Source organism: Erpetoichthys calabaricus, chromosome 6 (assembly GCF_900747795.2).
Source record: "Erpetoichthys calabaricus chromosome 6, fErpCal1.3, whole genome shotgun sequence".
NCBI classification, from domain to species: domain Eukaryota; kingdom Metazoa; phylum Chordata; class Cladistia; order Polypteriformes; family Polypteridae; genus Erpetoichthys; species Erpetoichthys calabaricus.
In genome coordinates, this window is record NC_041399.2 from 75,594,949 (window position 1) to 75,615,002 (window position 20,054).

Here is a 20,054-nt window from a genome sequence, read left to right on the forward strand (position 1 = left end):
CAGCTGTCAGCATCTTTGGGAACTTTTATCTGCTCAAGAAATACTGCAGCCTAGGTTGTTTCAGTAAGAAAACAAAATGTGACAAATCAGGAAAGCCTTGCACAAGCATTTGAAAACAGATCATTCTTTCTATTACTGGGAATGGAGAAAGGGTACCATCAAGCTTTATTTTCAAGATATACAGTATATATATATATATCTCCAGTGAGGTACAAATTCATCCAGGACATGCACTGTTTCAAGAAAAGCCTCTGAAATCTTAGGCCTCCAAATGAGAAACAGCAAGCAAGGAAAATCTATATGAAGATCACCTTTTCCAGGAGTTTTGTTGGATATCATAAATTACATATACAATAAAAATATTCAGTTGTACATCCGTCCATCCATTATCCAACCCGCTGAATCCGAACACAGGGTCACGGGGGTCTGCTGGAGCCAATCCCAGCCAACACAGGGCACAAGGCAGGAACCAATCCCGGGCAGGGTGCCAACCCACCGCAGAGTTGTACACTTGATTGATTTTATAAACAAATTACATCTGTATGGGAAAAACTAACATAAGATGTTAAAAATGACAAGTTTTATGAATGTTGAGCCACACTGAACTGAAATTCTTGAAACTTTTTATGTGCCTGTCGTTTTACATTGTTGGCATCTCTAGCTGCAATAATACAGAAGATGCAATTCTAGGTGGGAAAGCTCTAAAGATAAAATATTACAATGATATATATATATATATATATATATATATATATATATAAATATATAAATTTATTACTGGTTTTGCATTTTAAAATCACTTGAATGATATACAGAAAAAATACTACATGTTTCTCTTGTTAAGCTTTTTTCCAGTTTGTGAACAGGCTGTTAGCATTAATGACCTGTGGATTAAGCACAAGAAGCAAACTGGAAAATTCCCAAGCAAAACTCTCTCTCTGAATTTACTGAGATTTGCTTGATCAGGAGTACTTTGCATCAGAAGAGGTGCTCTGAATTTACATGATCACCAACATCTTGTATATTAAATCATCACAAGCAAACAAAGCAAAAGCAGACCAAGAGATCCAGCACGCAATTTCAAAATAAATAAATTCTTTCCAAATTCTTTGTACTGGTTCTTGAAAGGTAAATTACATTTTTCTAGTTTAAAATGATTCAAGACATCACTTTCCTACTGAGTTACAGAGGATGGGTTAGGATCTTTCTAATTATGTTTAAAGACTGACGCCTAAAAAATCTAGTATTAGAAGTCACAATAGATTTAACATTATATAATCTTACTCCAGAAAGTTTCATTACAAGATCAGGAGTAATGGAATGCCATCCACTGTCTAGCAAATGTGTGAATGTGTTTTACCAAAAAGGCTAGTGCGTGATGACATTGTTCGGTTCTATTCAATAAGGGCGCGCACATAAAGGCGACCTTCAAAAGGGCGACCTCAGTTGGGCGCGGCGAATAAAAGCGCACATAAATAAAAGCGATCTTCAAAAGGGCGACCTCAATTGAGCGCCGAATAAAGGCGCGCGTAAATAAAGGCGAGCTTCAAAAGGACGACCTCAATTGAGCGCCGAATAAATGCGCACGCAAATAAAGGAGCGCTTCAAAAGGATGACCTTCGGAGCGAATTAAATTAATTGTCCTTGATTGTGCTAATAGACCGCATCTCGAATATCTACGTGGCATTGCACATAATCTACAGCTTCAAGTGTAACTTGCTTTCACCTTTTTATAAATTCAGTCATTGCATTAATCTAATTTTCTGTAATTTTGAAAACAACGAAATATAGACAGCTTTAGAAATAGTTCGTTAGAAGTTCATGCATTAATTAATTGGATGTTTTAATATTCTTGCTTTCACCTTTTTATACGTTCAATAATTGCCTTTATCTAATAAATTTTCTGTAATAATTTTGTTGCGTTTGCCTTTATTCGCTGCGCCCAATTGACCTCACCCTTTTGAAGCACTCCTTTATTTATGCGCGCATTTATTCGGCGCTCTCAATTGAGGTCGTCCTTTTGAAGCTCGCCTTTATTTATGCACGCCTTTATTCGGTGCTCAATTGAGGTCGCCCTTTTGAAGATCGCTTTTATTTATGTGTGCTTTTATTCGCCGCGCCCAATTGAGGTCGCCCTTTTTGAAGGTCGCCTTTATGTGCGCACCCTTATTGACGGATACCCATTGTTCAGATTTAGGATTCTGACTTCCATACTTTTGAACTTTTTAGGTGCGTGCAATGCACGGTTTAAGATAAAATACTCCACACCTCACACAGATTGAAGAGTGGATGTTAACAATAACCGCATTCCATTCCTTGTCTACTTCCCTACTTTGTAGAGCTACTGAAATTAGTTTATAAAGTCTGAAATTACTATTAATATCTTCATTATTACTAGGAAAAAATATTTTCAAACATAAATAGAGGATTATAATTAGAGAAGGTGGGAAAGCTTCTTAAAGTTTCTACATTACAAACTTTGGATACATAGATGTTACAAAAGGCCCAGCAGACCCAGGCACTTAATGAGGACTTAAATATTGTGTAAAATAAATACATCAATATCATGCACTAGAGCAGGAGAAGAGCATCTAAATCATAAAGTGTATCTTATATTTAGTTGAAATTTATAAGCAAGTGATACACAACTGAATTACTAATAAACTGGCAATAGTTATTGATGGCTAGACTTTAAAGCAAAGCATTTAAAGCAGAATGTGAACAAAATTTTCAAAGCTAACCAACTTTGTTAAGTTATATTATCTTTAGATTCCTCCTACAGTCTAAAAGTATGAATATTCACAATCTAGTAATAAAGATATAAATTTAGGTAATGCATTGCCATCTTCTGCCATACATCTTTGCAGAGTTTTTTAATGCCTATTGTTTCTGAATTTCAAATTCAGAAAAATTATGACCTAATCTATTGTAACTTTTTACAAAGTTTTTCTTTCAATTTGTGTACTAATACTCTGAAAACAATCAGAGCCTCTGACAATATTAATTCACCAAGCTAAACAGAGCTGAAGAGATGAGTTCCAGACACTTTCATTTTCAATAAATCATACAAGACATTCAGGCAGCACACTGAATTGGATTTGTTTGAAAAGGTGGTAAGAACAGTTGATGAATTTTAGTTTTAAACTTTCATTCATGTTTATTTATGAAACCTGTTCTGAAAGCAACCTTATGCAGCTTGTGGAGTGTGAACAGTTGATTCTTATCACCTCCGCAAAGCTTATCAGCTGCTTTACATGAAATATAGTGTGAAATAAAACATCAGATTAGGACCTAAGTTGAAAAAAAAAAAATTAGTTACAACCTAAACAATCTCAAAGAAAAATAAATTGTTCAGTCTCTAATGTTACGGACTCCACAGAAGACAGACAATTATTTTTAGGTACTATACAGCATCACGGTTGGTAAAATCAATAAAATCAGATGATTCCTCTTTTTTTTTTCTTTTTTAAAGTAATTTTACCATTCACATAGAAATGTTTGAAAATGTATATACTTCAGTGTCATGGTGCAGTTGTAAGCATTGCTGCCTCATCACTCCAGGGACTTATCCAATCACTGTGTGGAGTTTGCACACTCTTCTCACGTCCACATTGGTTTTCTCTTGCTCCTTCAGTGTCCACAGACATGCACACTTCAGATTAATTGGCAAATCTAAGTTTTGCTTGTAAGACTGTAAATGAGTTTTTCCTGCAACTGAATGCTGTCTTGTGCAGGACTAGCTTTATGCAACTACAAGCAACTAAGGTCTGGAAAACGCAAAACAGAAAATTAATTGATTGAAAGATGAATATTATTCATATACTATTGTAATAAGGTTGTTCTTCAAGGGTATAAAGCCAAGGGGCTGCCATACTGTTTTTGCCCTTTAAAACAAATGTTGGGTTGGTTGATTATAATGAGAAAAGGACCTACTCGATGAAGCGATGGGTCAACAGCCCCGTGTCTTTAGTCTAAATGGGGAACAGACCCAGACCCAGACCCGGAAGTAATTATGTGGAATACTCAAATAATGATGTAAGATCTAGTGGACTGGGGATTGAAAGGCCCTCAAAGCCTCTAATCTTGGAGTCTGGTGGATGAAAATTGGTAAGAGCTCACTGGGTATGAGAATGAAAGACGTTTAGGCAGTGAAAGAAGCAAGTGAGGTGTTAGGAGTGTTTTATTGAGTATGTTCTGGATGAATGCAACACACACCTCATAGGCTAGTTAGGGGGCATTAGCCTGTTTAGCTACAGTAGACCAATCAGCACATTGATTTTTGATTAACTTTTGCGTATTTTATTTTTACATAATAAACTACCCCTTTCTGTGTGTTGTTTTGTCTTTTCATTCTGGGATAGTTTGAGTACAGACTACACTACAAAAAAAAAGTATTGTGAGTTAAAAGTAAAATAACCCACTCAGACTCACTTAATCCAATTCAGTCGTAGAGGCTTGAAGCCTGTCACAAAAGAAATGGAAGCAGGATACACAGGGCCGCTGCTGGCCAAATGGGTGCCCTAAGCAGAAATTTACTTTTGTGCCCCCTCCCCCAAATATTAGTTAGGCAGCCGTAACAGAGGTGAGGGCGCGCGCATCATCACGTGTGCTTAGCCTACTCTGCATTCACCGTAAAATGCAATATACAGTGGTGTGAAAAACTATTTGCCCCCTTCCTGATTTCTTATTCTTTTGCATGTTTGTCACACAAAATGTTTCTGATCATCAAACACATTTAACCATTAGTCAAATATAACACAAGTAAACACAAAATGCAGTTTTTAAATGATGGTTTGTATTATTTAGGGAGAAAAAAAATCCAAACCTACATGGCCCTGTGTGAAAAAGTAATTGCCCCCTTGTTAAAAAATAACCTAACTGTGGTGTATCACACCTGAGTTCAATTTCCGTAGCCACCCCCAGGCCTGATTACTGACACACCTGTTTCAATCAAGAAATCACTTAAATAGGAGCTGCCTGACACAGAGAAGTAGACCAAAAGCACCTCAAAAGCTAGACATCATGCCAAGATCCAAAGAAATTCAGGAACAAATGAGAACAGAAGTAATTGAGATCTATCAGTCTGGTAAAGGTTATAAAGCCATTTCTAAAGCTTTGGGACTCCAGCGAACCACAGTGAGAGCCATTATCCACAAATGGCAAAAACATGGAACAGTGGTGAACCTTCCCAGGAGTGGCCGGCCGACCAAAATTACCCCAAGAGCGCAGAGACGACTCATCCGAGAGGTCACAAAAGACCCCAGGACAACGTCTAAAGAACTGCAGGCCTCACTTGCCTCAATTAAGGTCAGTGTTCACGACTCCACCATAAGGAAGAGACTGGGCAAAAACGGCCTGCATGGCAGATTTCCAAGATGCAAACCACTGTTAAGCAAAAAGAACATTAGGGCTCGTCTCAATTTTGCTAAGAAACATCTCAATGATTGCCAAGACTTTTGGGAAAATACCTTGTGGACTGATGAGACAAAAGTTGAACTTTTTGGAAGGCAAATGTCCCGTTACATCTGGCGTAAAAGGAACACAGCATTTCAGAAAAAGAACATCATACCAACAGTAAAATATGGTGGTGGTAGTGTGATGGTCTGGGGTTGTTTTGCTGCTTCAGGACCTGGAAGGCTTGCTGTGATAGATGGAACCATGAATTCTACTGTCTACCAAAAAATCCTGAAGGAGAATGTCTGGCCATCTGTTCGTCAACTCAAGCTGAAGCGATCTTGGGTGCTGCAACAGGACAATGACCCAAAACACACCAGCAAATCCACCTCTGAATGGCTGAAGAAAAACAAAATGAAGACTTTGGAGTGGCCTAGTCAAAGTCCTGACCTGAATCCAATTGAGATGCTATGGCATGACCTTAAAAAGGCAGTTCATGCTAGAAAACCCTCAAATAAAGCTGAATTACAACAATTTTGCAAAGATGAGTGGGCCAAAATTCCTCCAGAGCGCTGTAATAGACTCATTGCAAGTTATCGCAAATGCTTGATTGCAGTTATTGCTGTTAAGGGTGGCCCAACCAGTTATTAGGTTCAGGGGGCAATTACTTTTTCACACAGGGCCATGTAGGTTTGGATTTTTTTTTCTCCCTAAATAATAAAACCACCATTTACAAACTGCATTTTGTGTTTACTTGTGTTATATTTGACTAATGGTTAAATGTGTTTGATGATCAGAAACATTTTGTGTGACAAACATGCAAAAGAATAAGAAATCAGGAAGGGGGCAAATAGTTTTTCACACCACTGTATACGTTTATATTTTTGTTTATTTGTATATGTATATTATTGATATTAATTTATTATTATAATATATAAGAACAATTTTTTTGAGCAGCTGGGATGGTGCCCCCCCTGGGAGTTGGTGCCCTACGCAGACTGCGTACTCTGCGTATAGGGAGCGGCGGTACTGAGGATACAATATTTGTTACTCACAGCTTGCAAACAGGAAGTTCTCCAATGGATATGGGGAGAGAGAGAGAGAGAGAATGACTAGGAGATAGAAGAAGCAAGCAAAATACCCAAAGAAACAGAACAAACTGATAATCAAAACCAGAAACACTAAGCCAAAATAAAAGTCAAAATATCACAGCAAAAAGGTCTTTACACAAATGTGTTTCAAAAGCCCCTGACTAACACTAATAAAAATGTTTATTTTTGTTGCATATTGAATTCCTGAATGCCAGAAGCTGTACACTGTTATCCTATATAAGTACACTGAAAAAAGTATAACATTGATGTTGTTCATTCAACGTAAATTTTCTCTTTCAAGCAACTTAAGATTAGTCATTTAGTGTTGTAGCTTGAAATATTTGGTTTCAGATCTCAATCAAAGTAAAAAAAAATTGTTTCTACCAAAGTAAGTTATGGTGGAGGGAATAAACGTAGAAATCCTATTTCAGTTAACTTAATATTTTAGTTTGTTTGTGTGCTGTGTTTGAGGGGCCGTTTGTATATTCTTCCGGTCGAACTTTCCAGCGTGCTGGCTTTCCAACTGCCAAAAAAGAAGAACAACTTAAAAAATAGATTTAGTATAAAACAAGTGAATTGCACCCAATCACTCTAAATGATTTGCCTCAACTTAAAAATTGTGGGATCAATAAGCTAAAAAGAATTATATTGGTTCAAATTGAAAATATTAAGTGTGAATCATCACATTTTTTTTTTCAGTGTAGATAGGATTAGATGATATAATCAGTCACAACAGTACCAGATGTAGCAACCACAAACAACATGACTGCAGCTATGCAAAAATCAACAAAAATGGACCAAAGATATCAAAACAAGAAATAAAATGACACAGACAGAACAATAAAAAATATTATGAAAAAAAAATGAATATCAGAATGTCAAACCTCAGATTCTTTACAACACCAGTCCATCACAGTAAATTAAGTAGAAAAATAAATACTACAACACTGCACAAAAAACATTATCTTTTGTTAAACAGGAGAAGATCAAAATAAAGGTAACAATATAGGTTAAAGTTTAGAAAAACATTTCAATTAGAACAGAAGTTTGGATTAGATGGCAAAAAGAACAAAATTTCATTTAAAGGTTTAAAAACAAGCATTTTCTTTCAATCCAAGCCGGTAATTAAAAATTGCCTGCCTCTTTAATATAGTAGCATGACCTAATATTTAAAGGCTAAATTCTGTATTTTTCAAGTCAAAATTATTTCTTCACAATCATGGTGTAAATCAATTTGCCACATGAAACTATTTTCTAAAGTGAAGTAAGTTTTAAAAAGTAACTAGCTCGCTTTTGTGTTTTATAAAGGAGCTTATGGGTACCGAGATCCCATTCGGAAAAAAATCCTTTAAACTTACTGCATATGTCAGTTTTGAAGTAGCAAAGAATTTAATTTAAGAAAATGTGTTTTCTGAATTTCTGAGATCTGCTTGTGACAACAAAAGTAAACTGGAAACAATAAAAACTTTATCACAGATTCTTGGTACAATTTTCTCAAGGCAAGGATACATGTTTTGATCACTTGTATGCTTGCAGAGGCCAATAAACACACCCATCAGGCAAGGCTATATTGTGTCTATCCTATTTTTGCTTATGCAGTTTTATTTCTTTAGTTTTTATGTTCTGCCATTGCTAGTAATAACAGACAGATGTTCATTCAAACCATATGATTATTTTTTTCTAAACAGTGCCTACATTTTGCCCACTACAGTCTGTGTTATTTTGCATAGCACACAGAACAAGATTAACGCCAAGTAGTGGTGTAGTGAAAAGAGAACATGCGAGTTTTATTTTACTTTGTACAAATAACAATTACACTGCATTGTATTTTAGATAGCCTTAGGTTTTTGAAAAAGCCAAGCCATCTGTCCTTTCTGTGGAATGTTATACACAGAAACAATAAAAAAAATAAAATACTCAGAAAATGAAAAAGACAAGAGAGTGCAAAGGAGCAGAGTGAAATGCCACAAAACCAGTGTATGATGAGTTGCTCTTGCTGAAGTTATGGCAATAAAAGAACTGAGGACAATTTTTTGGGTGAGTAAATTCATTGACACACTGATACCAATAAATCCATAAATGCATGGTAAGAAAGTGCAGACTCTAGGCAGACCCTGATGCTGTGAGGCAGGAATGACAGGTCTGCACTACCACTCTGCCTGTGTTAAAACATCGGTATTAAACTTACTAAACTTCAGCCTGATTAAACTTAGGTGAAATGGCATTGCTAAAGTGGCCCTAATGTAACTCTGTGTGTGTGTGTTTTTGTCCTGTTCAGGTATTGTTCCTGCCTTGCACCTACTCCAGCTACCCCACAACCTTGCCCTGAATAAGCAGGTTAGGAACATAAATAAGATGGATGGACGGAAGGATGTATGTCTGTAATATCTATTCAGCTTTTGTTACTGGATTGTATGCTGCTGTTCAATATTCTCTTTCACCAAAGCACACACACATATTACTAGTGGCACCAAACTTTGCTAAATGATGGAACAAGCTTTCAAAGAATAAAAGAATAAAAGGTGATCATAAGTGGGATTATTTTTGTGTAGTTCTCTACAGAAGAGAGACAGCAATTCACATCTGGGCATCAATATTCAGTAACAGTAATAGTGCTCGCCAATGAATTTCCAAGTGGGCAGGAAAGGGTGATGAGCAGCTAAGTGAAGTACACAACAGGCTGTCTTGTAAAATGGCTGAATTTCACAACAATGTTTTGCTTTACGCCTTTTTCTTACTCAGACAACATGCATATGCTGTTTTGCAATATGTGTGCAATCTTAAGATGTGCACAAATAATCAATGACATTTTTGCGTTATCAGTACAGTACGTTTTAAGTATGTTTTAAGGCTTTTTTTTCACAATGGGACCCCTGTGTTCATAAGCTCTATTACAAAATGCAAGAGTGAGCTATTTTTTTTAATAATAAATTGTGCTTCAATTTAGAAAACAGTTTCATGTGGCAAATTAATATATACAGTGGAACCTCGGATCACGACCACAATTCCAAAATTCTGGTCGCAACCCGATTTGGTTGTGACCCGAAGTAATTTCCCCCATAGGATTGTATGTAAATACAATTAATCCGTTCCAGACCATACGAACTTTATGTAAATATATATTTTTTTAAAGATTTTTAAGCACAAAAATAATTAATTATACCATAGAATGCACGGTGTAATAGTAAACTAAATGTTTACTTACTTCTCCTGTAATGTTTACTTCTTCTGCTTGGGCTCTCTTGCTCGCTCGCTCTCTCTCGCTCACTCTCTCTCTTGCTCGCTCACGCTCTCTCTCTGTCTCGCATTCTCGCTCTCTCTCGCTCGCTCGCTGCACAGGGAATGCACAGGGAGAGACTGAACATCATCAGCGTGTATGAACTGGAAGGGAAACTGGCTTGTTCGTCACCCGAGTGTGTGGTCGTAAACAGATGCAAAAGTTTGGCAAACTTTTTGGTCATAACCCGATTTGTACGTGGTCCAAGACGTTCATGACCCGAGCTTCCATGGTTGTGAAGGAATAACTGACTTGAGAAAATACTGACCATATACTTTAAGAAACTGGATCTGAAACTATACAGGGGCAGGCTACACCTCACACACCTCTGTTCTTAGTCATGCTACCAGGAAGTGGAAGACTCAGTGCTATGGCATGCAGTGGTGTCAAATCAGAGCAAAGGTGATTCTGACGTTACAGAATTGCTCCCTCCCTTTAACTTCACCACACAAGCACGAAGAGAATGTGCAAATTCCAAATGAGTAGTGAGTTAATTCAAAAATAAAGCAAGGTGCTAAGCATTTTAAGGGTACAGCACTAAAACATCCTGTTTGTCCACCCATCCATTCACTCATTTACAAAACCACTTAACTTAGTTAAAGTTCTCGGACACTTAATCAGCATTAATGATAATTTTTCCTTCCTCTGAGGTATAAAATTAATAAATACAAAGGTAATAACTCTTCCATATCATACTGGATTCATTTAAAAACAATTTAATGAGGTAAACCATATGACCACATTATGAAATAAAAGAGTGGCAAGCATTAACTAAGAATAGCTCACTACCTGACCATTTAGTCACCTTAAGCCTGCTTAACAGCTAACATTTTTTGGTATTTGTGGAAAGTAAATTGATTTATAGTATTTGCTCAGAACAGGAAAATCTCTGAATGAGAGCTTTTTTATGACTGTTCAAACAGAACTGGTAAACCGTGACATAAGGATCAACTGCCATGAGTTAACTAGGCTGCAGGAAGGATTTGAAGTATCTAAATGCTAATTCATGCTTTATGCTTTTATACAAATTGCTACCTACAATCATCAGAATAATTTCAATGCAAGGTCAGTGTAAAATGTAATGCTGCTAAAGAGAAAATGAAGTTCAGTGAGCACTAAGGCTCATGCAGGCTTCACCACACACTCTACTGGTTAGCATTTAATGATTTCAGAGTGAAGAATGAAAAACCCAGTTGGAAAGGCTTTTATTTAAAAGATTCCAATCATGGCAACTAAAGGTGCAGATAGAAAAATGGAAAAAAATAACAACTGGCAGGGGAGGAAGAGGAGGAGTAAGAAAAGCAATTAAGAGAACAATGGTTTTACTTTTAACATGGATAATGAGAGCACGTGAAATGTCTCTGGAAATATGCTGATGTGATGTTGCTTGTTTTATGAGCACAACTAGCCACACATGTGCCTTCTTTACTGTTTAAGAGATTTTTTTTTTCTCTAAGGCCACAAAAGAATTACACAAGGCAAACAAAAAGATGCATACCTTAACCCTGTGTGCTCACTCATAGTAAGAGCTATAACCTAAAATCAGCTCTTCTGACAGCCATCATTAAAAAATAGAAGTGACAGGCAGACTTCCGATCTCAAAGGAATGGCTCACTTTTATCTTTTTTAAAGCAGGCAGTCACAGTCTTTTCTCACACCATGTTGTGTATCCTCTGGATGTATGGTAAGACCACCCTTTTTAACACACTGTTCATTTGCATACACTTCAAAAGATGGTAAACTAAATTGGTTCAGTCCTGCACTGTTTTTTCATCAAAGTGTGTTGAATGAAAATATGACCTGAAGCCTTGATTGTTGTCATTTTTTCAATACATTTAAACCATGAATTCTCTAACTCAATTATCCAATTCAAGCTCTTTAAGGCCATACAATGGCTTTTGTTGATAAGATAAACCTAACCCAGAATGAAAACATTATCAAATATAGAAACCTAGGAGCTTCATAACCCCATTCATTTGCTGAATTTTTTTTCAGAACAGTGTCACAGGGAGTAGGAGTGACATGCTTAAAGCATGAACCATCATATGACAAAATGTCTTTCGTAAGGAATGATGACAATATAGAGTTACCAATCGAAAGACCATGAAGGAAACCTACAAGAATATGGGCAGAATATACAGGTTCTACACAGAAAGCATTCCAGCTGAAATCTCAACCAAAGGATAAAGGTTTTAAGAAAGTAGCACTACAAATAGAAATGACTAGCAATACTGCTCTTCAGAGTCCTGGAAGGAGATTTTGGCACAGTCTTTATCGAGTTAGCATGCTTTTTCTGTGTGTTTATGGGGAATTTTTTCCACATACTCTGGTTTTCCTCCTACATTACAGAATCATGTATGTTGAGTCAGCTGGTAGCCATAAACTGGATGGTGTGTATGTGAGCTAAGTACAAGAATACACCTTGTGATAGGCTTGCTCCCCTACTTATGATGATTCTGTTTTGTATCCCAAAGCTGTCAAGATAGGGTTTGGACCCCTGCAAACCTTTAACTGAATGTAAGGGGTGGTTGAGGATGGACGAATGGGCAGATGGATGAATATTTTAAAATAGTCAGGGTCATGGTATAATAGTACTTTTAGGTTGACATAACAATCCTGTAAATAATCAAGTGTTCTCATTTGTGAGGACTAATTAGCAGCATAGCCCACTGTCAGATCTAAAAAGATATGGCTATGGTTAATTGAAAATCAAAATGGGAGGCTTCCATTCTGCTACTACCCTGACCAAATGGGGTTGTCAGTGTGTGTTAACAGGGTTCTGCAGTACAAATTGGGAAGCACCAATGCACTAAATTAATACTCCCTACAACAATGATAAGCATTTATAGCAGACAAAAACTAACCTGATAGAAGCTGGGCCAAAAGATACTGATGGCCATCTCCACTTCATTCCAGGTACCTGTTGCTGTAGACATCTTCCAGACTGGATCACCAATAGGTTCATTGTTGGCCTTCACATATACATTAAGTTTGCCGGGAACTGAACCTTCTTTTCCAGACACATAGTAGCGAAAAATGACACAATGAGTATCGTTTTCTTTCAGAGGTGGCATCAGAAGTTGTGCTTTCTGTCCTGCTGTTTTTCCAGAGGTATTCACCATCATAAAGCCTATACCTGAAGAGGATAAAATAGACAAGAATATTAAAACTATGGTTATTTATAACTTATTTTTACAAATGTGTCTTTACAATCATCCGTCAACCCATTTGTCTGATCATGTATATATTTATTATTTATTGCACTTATCTAATTCGAGTTTGCAGTTCATAGACGGCTGAGTCAAAGGGTTTTGCCAAGCATGTGAACACCTGACAGAGAGGAACCAGAGCCTATTCTAGCATAATCGGGTTTGAGGGAGGAAACAACCTTGGACTTGGTGCTGATGCACTGGATGATATACGTAAAAATATGGGGGCATTTTAAACTCCCCATTCAACCTAGCATGTACATCCAGTTAGAAAAGTCAGAGTACCTGAAGAAAAAATGCATGTAGACCCAGTGAGAATGTGTAAACTGCACACAGACTGAGAATGGGTTGGACTTAAAACCTGAACCCTACTACAATGAAACAGCAAAACTAAGAATTGAGCATGACACTGCTATATTAAGTTCTTTAGAGCATTTAGCAATACATCTACTGCACTGTTTTTGATACCTCACTGTTCTGTGTACAGCTGACCCCCGCGCCAAATCCAAAGCAGATCCAAGCAGTCCATTAGCTTGCTTGTGCCAGAACAAGGCCCTGCTTAGTGTTGGGGCATGGGGTGAAGCAATGGCACAACCGCCTCAAGAGGCACTCTGATAAGGTCGGCATTTTATGCAATTGCATCTGTCCTCAATTCATTAAATAATAATACTTCAGAAAAATGAGAGTTGAGTGTGAACCATAGGAATTATATAAACAGTTTTATTTATAAACTACCTTTAAAAATTAAGAAGAATTACCTAAACTGTAAAACTTTCAAATGTTGCATAATGTAGTTAAATTCCTGTGCACTGCAAGCTTCCAAGAATCTAAATATAGAATTCTGTGTGTGTAGTGATTTGTCATTTTATAAAATTTAGTGAACCTCTGGAATTTTTTTGAGGTGTCAATCACATGTAGAATGTCTGCTTAAAATCTCGAGTTTGCACTTAAATAGGGAAGGTGCCTTTTATGTTGCAAGTCTGAAACTGCCAAGGATGGGCAAAACAGTAGATGATCATTTCACGTTAAATTGCACAATCACAAAACTCAATAAAAAGTATTTGTTTGGGGGAAAATAAAAATACAGGGAAGAATGTATACATTTTGTTTGGTTTTAATGCCTATATGTGTTTGTATTAAAGCTAATATTTTACATTTTCATGTTTTGTTTTCCAAAATAATGTTATTTTAAATTTTATTTATTTATTATTATGTCTGCTGTTCAAAAGATGCACTGTATTGAGAGACTATTTTGACATGAAGCCTGTGTCACAGTATGCATTGTATGCAGATAAAGTGTGTTGTCTCATGTCTCAGATTGTGTTTGATAGGTAGTGGGGTTGTGTACCTTGCTTTAGGTGGTATTTTTTTAAAGTACCTGCCCTAACCCATTAATTATCAACATGCTGCAAAAAAGTTACTGCACAATTGATAAAATAACTTTTTTTTTTCTTTTAGCAGTTACTTTTTCCTATACACCACATTAAATCATGTTTTAAAGTTAGAATCACCTTCAAAATGATTGGTACATCACACAGTAAGCTTTTGTTTATTAATGAAAGATGCAATATAAAATTATATTAGAGTGTGTAGTTTTTGAGTTTCGAATTTCAGGACACAACCCATGATTTTTTTAAACTAGAAATCTAAGAATGTTTAAAAATTACGTATCACTTTATACATTTCTTTTTGTTAGGACTCATATAATTTTTATATATACCGAGGTTCGATTCCCGAGAGGAGTGCAGTGGAGTGTGTACACCTGATGAGCCAGAATGAGGGCGAAACACGTGTCGTGTACTCTTTGCATTTATTTGACAGTAAACTATTTCAACCATATATATATATATATATATATATATATATATATATATATATATATATATATATATATATATATATATATATATATATATATATATACATACATACAGTGGAACCTCGAGATACGATCACCTCTGTATACGAGAAATTCAAAATACGAGGAAAGTATGAGCGAAAATTCAGATCTAAATACGAGCATTGGCTCACGTAACGAGCCACGTGCCAGGCTGTGGGTATAGCTCGCGGCTTAGCGAGGGGGCGTGGTAGCTGTAGCGAGCCGCAGGGCGATCTGCGGTGTCTGCGTTTCTCACCTAAGTGCACAGGTGGGAAACTGCCCACATCCATGATTTGTCCGGTGGCTGATGGGCTGGGCAGGGTTGCCACCCGTCCTTTAAAATACGGAATCGTCCAGTATTTGAGAATGAAATTGCGCGTCCCGTTTTGAATCAATACGTATGCGTCCCTTATTTTTTTTGTATTAAAAGTGGTAACCCTAGCAGCTGCCATGTCTTCCCCGCATATATAGAGAAGCGCGAGCCGGTTAAGGGGGAGAAGAAGTAAAAGAAAAGAGAGGAGAGGAGAGAGAACGGAGGTTGCAGGAGGAGGCAGGAATCCGCAGCAGTAGGAAGTCGGTGCGAGAGAGCGAGCGAGTACAGGCTCGCGTGTAGCTGAACAGGCGAGCCAAACAGCTGAAGCAGGACGGTGTAGAGAAGGTCAGCTGCATTAAGTGTCTCGCCTGTTGCAGAGCCCGCATGGGAGAAGCAGGTGAGACGCTAACAGAGAAGAAGCACCGGGGATTGTCATCTGTTTTTTGAAGACTGCTTCCTGTTGACGTTTTAACCTCGTGTTAAAGGATTGTTATTCTTATGTACTTTAAACCTCCACTTCACAACTGTTTTAAGGATTATTTATTTAAAGATTTATTGAATGCTCTACTGCACTTTGGACACCTGTTTTGATTCTTTTAATAATCAGTTATATTATTTACCAGTGTTATTTATTAAAGGTAGACTACAGTATATATAATTTATCAGTGTTATTTGTTAGGAAAAATGATTTTTTATGTTAATATATTTGGGATGCGGAATGGATTAACTGGATTTCCATTATTTTCAATGGGGACGTTTGTTCTAGATACGAGAAATTCGCTATACAAGCTCAGTGCTGGAACGAATTAAACTTGTATCTAGAGGTTCCACTGTATGTATATATATATATATATATATATATATATATATACAGTAATCCCTCGCTATATCGCGCTTCGCCTTTCGCGGCTTCACTCCATCGCGGATTTTATATGTAAGCATATTTAAATATATATCGCGGATTTTTCGCTGCTTCGCGGGTTTCTGAGGACAATGGGTCTTTTAATTTCTGGTACATGCTTCCTCAGTTGGTTTGCCCAGTTGATTTCATACAAGGGACGCTATTGGCAGATGGCTGAGAAGCTACCCAGCTTACTTTTCTTTCTCTCTCTCTTGCGCTATCTGTGATCCTGACGTAGGGGGTGTGAGCAGGGGGGCTGTTCGCACACCTAGACGATACGGATGCTCGTCTGAAAATGCTGAAAGATTATCTTCACGTTGCTACCTTCTGTGTGCAGCTTTTAACTATGCTGCACGGTGTTTCGCATACTTAAAAGCTCAAAGGGCACGTATTGATTTTTTTATCTGTCTCTCTCTCTCTCTCTCTCTCACTCTCACTCTCTCTCTGCTCCTGACGGAGGGGGTGTGAGCTGCCGCCTTCAACAGCTTTGTGCCGCGGTGCTTCGCATACTTACAAGCCAAACAGCCCTATTGATTTTTTTGCTCCTTTGAAGAGGAAGATATGTTTGCATTCTTTTAATTGTGAGACTGAACTGTCATCTCTGTCTTGTCATTGAGCACAGTTTAAACTTTTGAAAAAGAGACAAATGTTTGTTTGCAGTGTTTGAATAACGTTCCTGTCTCTCTACAACATCATGTGTTTCTGCGCAAATCTGTGACCTAAGCATGACAATATAGAAATAACCATATAAACATATGGTTTCTACTTCGCGGATTTTCTTATTTCGCGGGTGGCTCTGGAACGCAACCCCCGCGATGGAGGAGGGATTACTGTATATATATATATATATATTTTTTTTTTTTAAACTTGCACTGCGTTTTTATTGCTCTTCAATTAATATTGTTTTAATCAATATGTGAACTTCCCCTTGGGAATTAATAAAGTATCTATCTATCTATCTATCTATCTATCTATCTATCTCTCTCTCTCTCTCTCTCTCTCTCTCTCTGCGTCGGTCGGTCGGTCGATCTATCTATCTATCTATAAGGACTTGGAACAAAACATGTACAGATGACAGGTTCAAATTGCTTCATTGGTTGAATATGAGACCTTAGCAAGCTTAGCAAGTTACATTGTCTTCCTGTGCTCTATGCTCTCATGTTATACCCATTAGCTGTGATTTAGTGTACACATAGCGAAGGGTATATTGGCACAGTGTTTGGGACACTACACAAAATATAAGAAGGTGGAACACGCAAGAAACCCATGTTGCTACCTACACAGTATTTATGTATACACTTTTTATTTTATTAAATAAGAGAGGTATACTGTACTTTGCTTTTAGCTCATTTGATAACAAATATAACATTAATCTTTCTGAAATTGTTTATAAGGTTACTATTTTATCATATTTGAACTGGATGATTTTGCTTCTAAGTGGTAGAGGTTTCCTTAAAGTTATACAAGTAACTAGCTACCCAAATATCACTTGACTGGTTGTTAAACTAGGTGTTTAAAAGGTGAAGCGTTTTAATAATCTGCACTTGCTACTGGAAATGAAGACACAGAAGTTTGATTGCTAGAGCCTGGCAGCAATGGACAAGTTACTCAACTGAAAATGAGCCTGCCTGAAACACTCTGTTCATCAACTGTGGGCGTTAGGCAGAACTGGTGAGTAGGTGAAACTGAACAGAGCGAGGCAAGCGTGAAGTTCTGGAGGGATTGAGTACAAGTATCTCAATGCTGACTCATGTGTTTTGTATACAGCAACTGAAATGGTTACTGACAGTTAAAAGTGTTCCCAAAAGGGGCTAAGTATGGGTCAAATGCAGATAGCCTCAACACAGTATTTCTTAAATATCTTTTGAAAATACCTCTGAGCATTTCTAGTCATTTACTGAATACCTAGATTGGCTTTAGAAGAAAACATCAATTTCAACAATTGTTGCAATAAAGGTGTTCATTATTAGCATTGTATATGTGCAATGTGTTACAATACATCACTCCTTGTATTATCTGTATACTTAACATTAGCAGAGCCGTCTTATTTGTCAGGCACTTTAGACACTACATCTATGAAAAAAGGAAAAATAATAAAAACATGTTTATTCTGGTACATGGTCATTGAGAATAAGGGAGTTCAAAGCAAGAACAAATCCTGGGCACACTCGCTCAGACCAGGTCAATTCTGAGTTCCCAACTAACAGTACATCAATGTCTTCTAGCTGAAGGAAGAACTAGAGAATCTGGAGGAAAAACCCACACAAATACCCATGTATATATTTATTGTCACACATAAGGGAAATGCTTATCCTTTGGGGTATCTGAGTTTGCGAGGGAGAAGGAGATGAGAGTGGTGCAGTAAATTAACTACAGTAATCTCTACTTCCAAATCCAGCCAAGAGGACTCACACCAAACAGAGAGGCCACAGCAACCAAGCTTCACCTATCTTCCCACATATTACCATCCTGTCACTATATAAGTGGAAAGCTGCAGATGAAGGATTCCGTGATACTCGTATCAGTGAGAGCCATGCAGTATTCAGAATTGAAAACTAGATGGGTGTTTGTTTGTCCAATCACAAAAAATAAAATTAAGTGTGATAATTATTAACACCCTAACTTTGCTTTACAGCTTGCTGTTTCTTTTAAAGATGGATATATCTACACAATACAATAGTACCAGCATAAATAGTAACTGCACTGAATCTTTCATCAGTCTGGGGATGACATTAATGCTGAGTCAGTAGCAGCAGCTGTAATTCCATTATTCACCACAGAGGAGCCTTCACTTTGTCATTAAGGATTTCTGAGTGCCCACTGATAGGCAAAATGGCCATTTAAAATTATATCTACAGCACAATAAAGTGTATAGAAAATGAAAGGATCAGAATACTTTCTAAATGCCCTGTATAGCATACATAATCATGCAATCATTCCATTTGTATTATGCTATTCTTTATAAAGAAATGTAAACATATAAATGTGAACGAATGTGATCAGGTTCAGGTGATGCAAAAATGCCTGAACAAACTTAGCAGTATGTCAGCTCCAACAAAGGACCCACTCTAGATATTTTGTGGAAAAGAAGATGATGGAAAAATTGGATGGCATCACAAACAATTCTGCCCATTCCTTCCAGGGGCTGCATTCTTGGAGTATTTTTAGCCACAGGCATATATATACATTCACGGTGCAATAAGAAGCACCTCTGGGGATCTTTCAGCCCACTGCCATTAGGCACTTCAGTGCTTCTTCCCGATGTCCCTTCCTTCACTTCAGCAACAAGCCACAGGAAAACAGTACAAACTTCAATTTACTATAGTTATTTTTAGCATAATATTTATTGTGTTTTATGATTGTACTTGGGAGTTGATACCTTACATTGTGTTAAGTTTTTATGATTTTTGTTCTGCTGCAGTATGCATTTGACTTTCCACTTTGGGGTAAATAAAGTGTAATCTAATCAGAGTAAAGGTGAAACTGAGAAAGTATCTCTTGAAAAACTACACGAATTGCTGCTTGCAGTCACACACAGTACAGAAAAAAGCTTTGCTGTAGTACCGTAGCTTCGACTTGGAAAATCCAGCCAAATACCTTTAACCACACTTTACTTTTCTAGGAATGGAATTACCGCAAAGTGTATTCATTGCAAGTGCCACACTTACTGGTAACATTTAATGTAGACAGTTTTTTTTACATTTTATGTTACAAAGTTCAAGTTTGTACTTTTAAAAAATGTTTTGTTCATGATATTGGATATTTTTTTCATTGAACAAATCTACAAAAAAATAAAAAAACACCAAATCCCATTACAATAACTCACTCACTTAAAGTCAAGAACAATTTTGTGCCCCCTCTTGGCACAGAGCCAGGCAGTCTATTACTGATCTGAGTCGCTTATTATTAGGCTCAAAAGTTAAAAAAAAAAAAAATATAGGACTCTTCAGCAGATCAGCATTCCTAAAGAAAAAAATTCAAAAGAAAATG

The 20,054-nt window shown here is 37.1% G+C and overlaps 1 protein-coding gene across 1 annotated transcript in view; it reads right to left on the minus strand.

Moving 5' to 3' along the window:
* ptprma (protein tyrosine phosphatase receptor type Ma) overlaps positions 1 to 20,054 on the minus strand; it is a 796,186-nt gene that overhangs the window by 509,311 nt on the left and 266,821 nt on the right. The window contains exon 3 of the mRNA XM_051929399.1: positions 12,627 to 12,898. Coding sequence (XP_051785359.1) covers positions 12,627 to 12,898 — 272 coding nt within the window. The remainder of the gene's footprint in view (positions 1 to 12,626; positions 12,899 to 20,054) is intronic.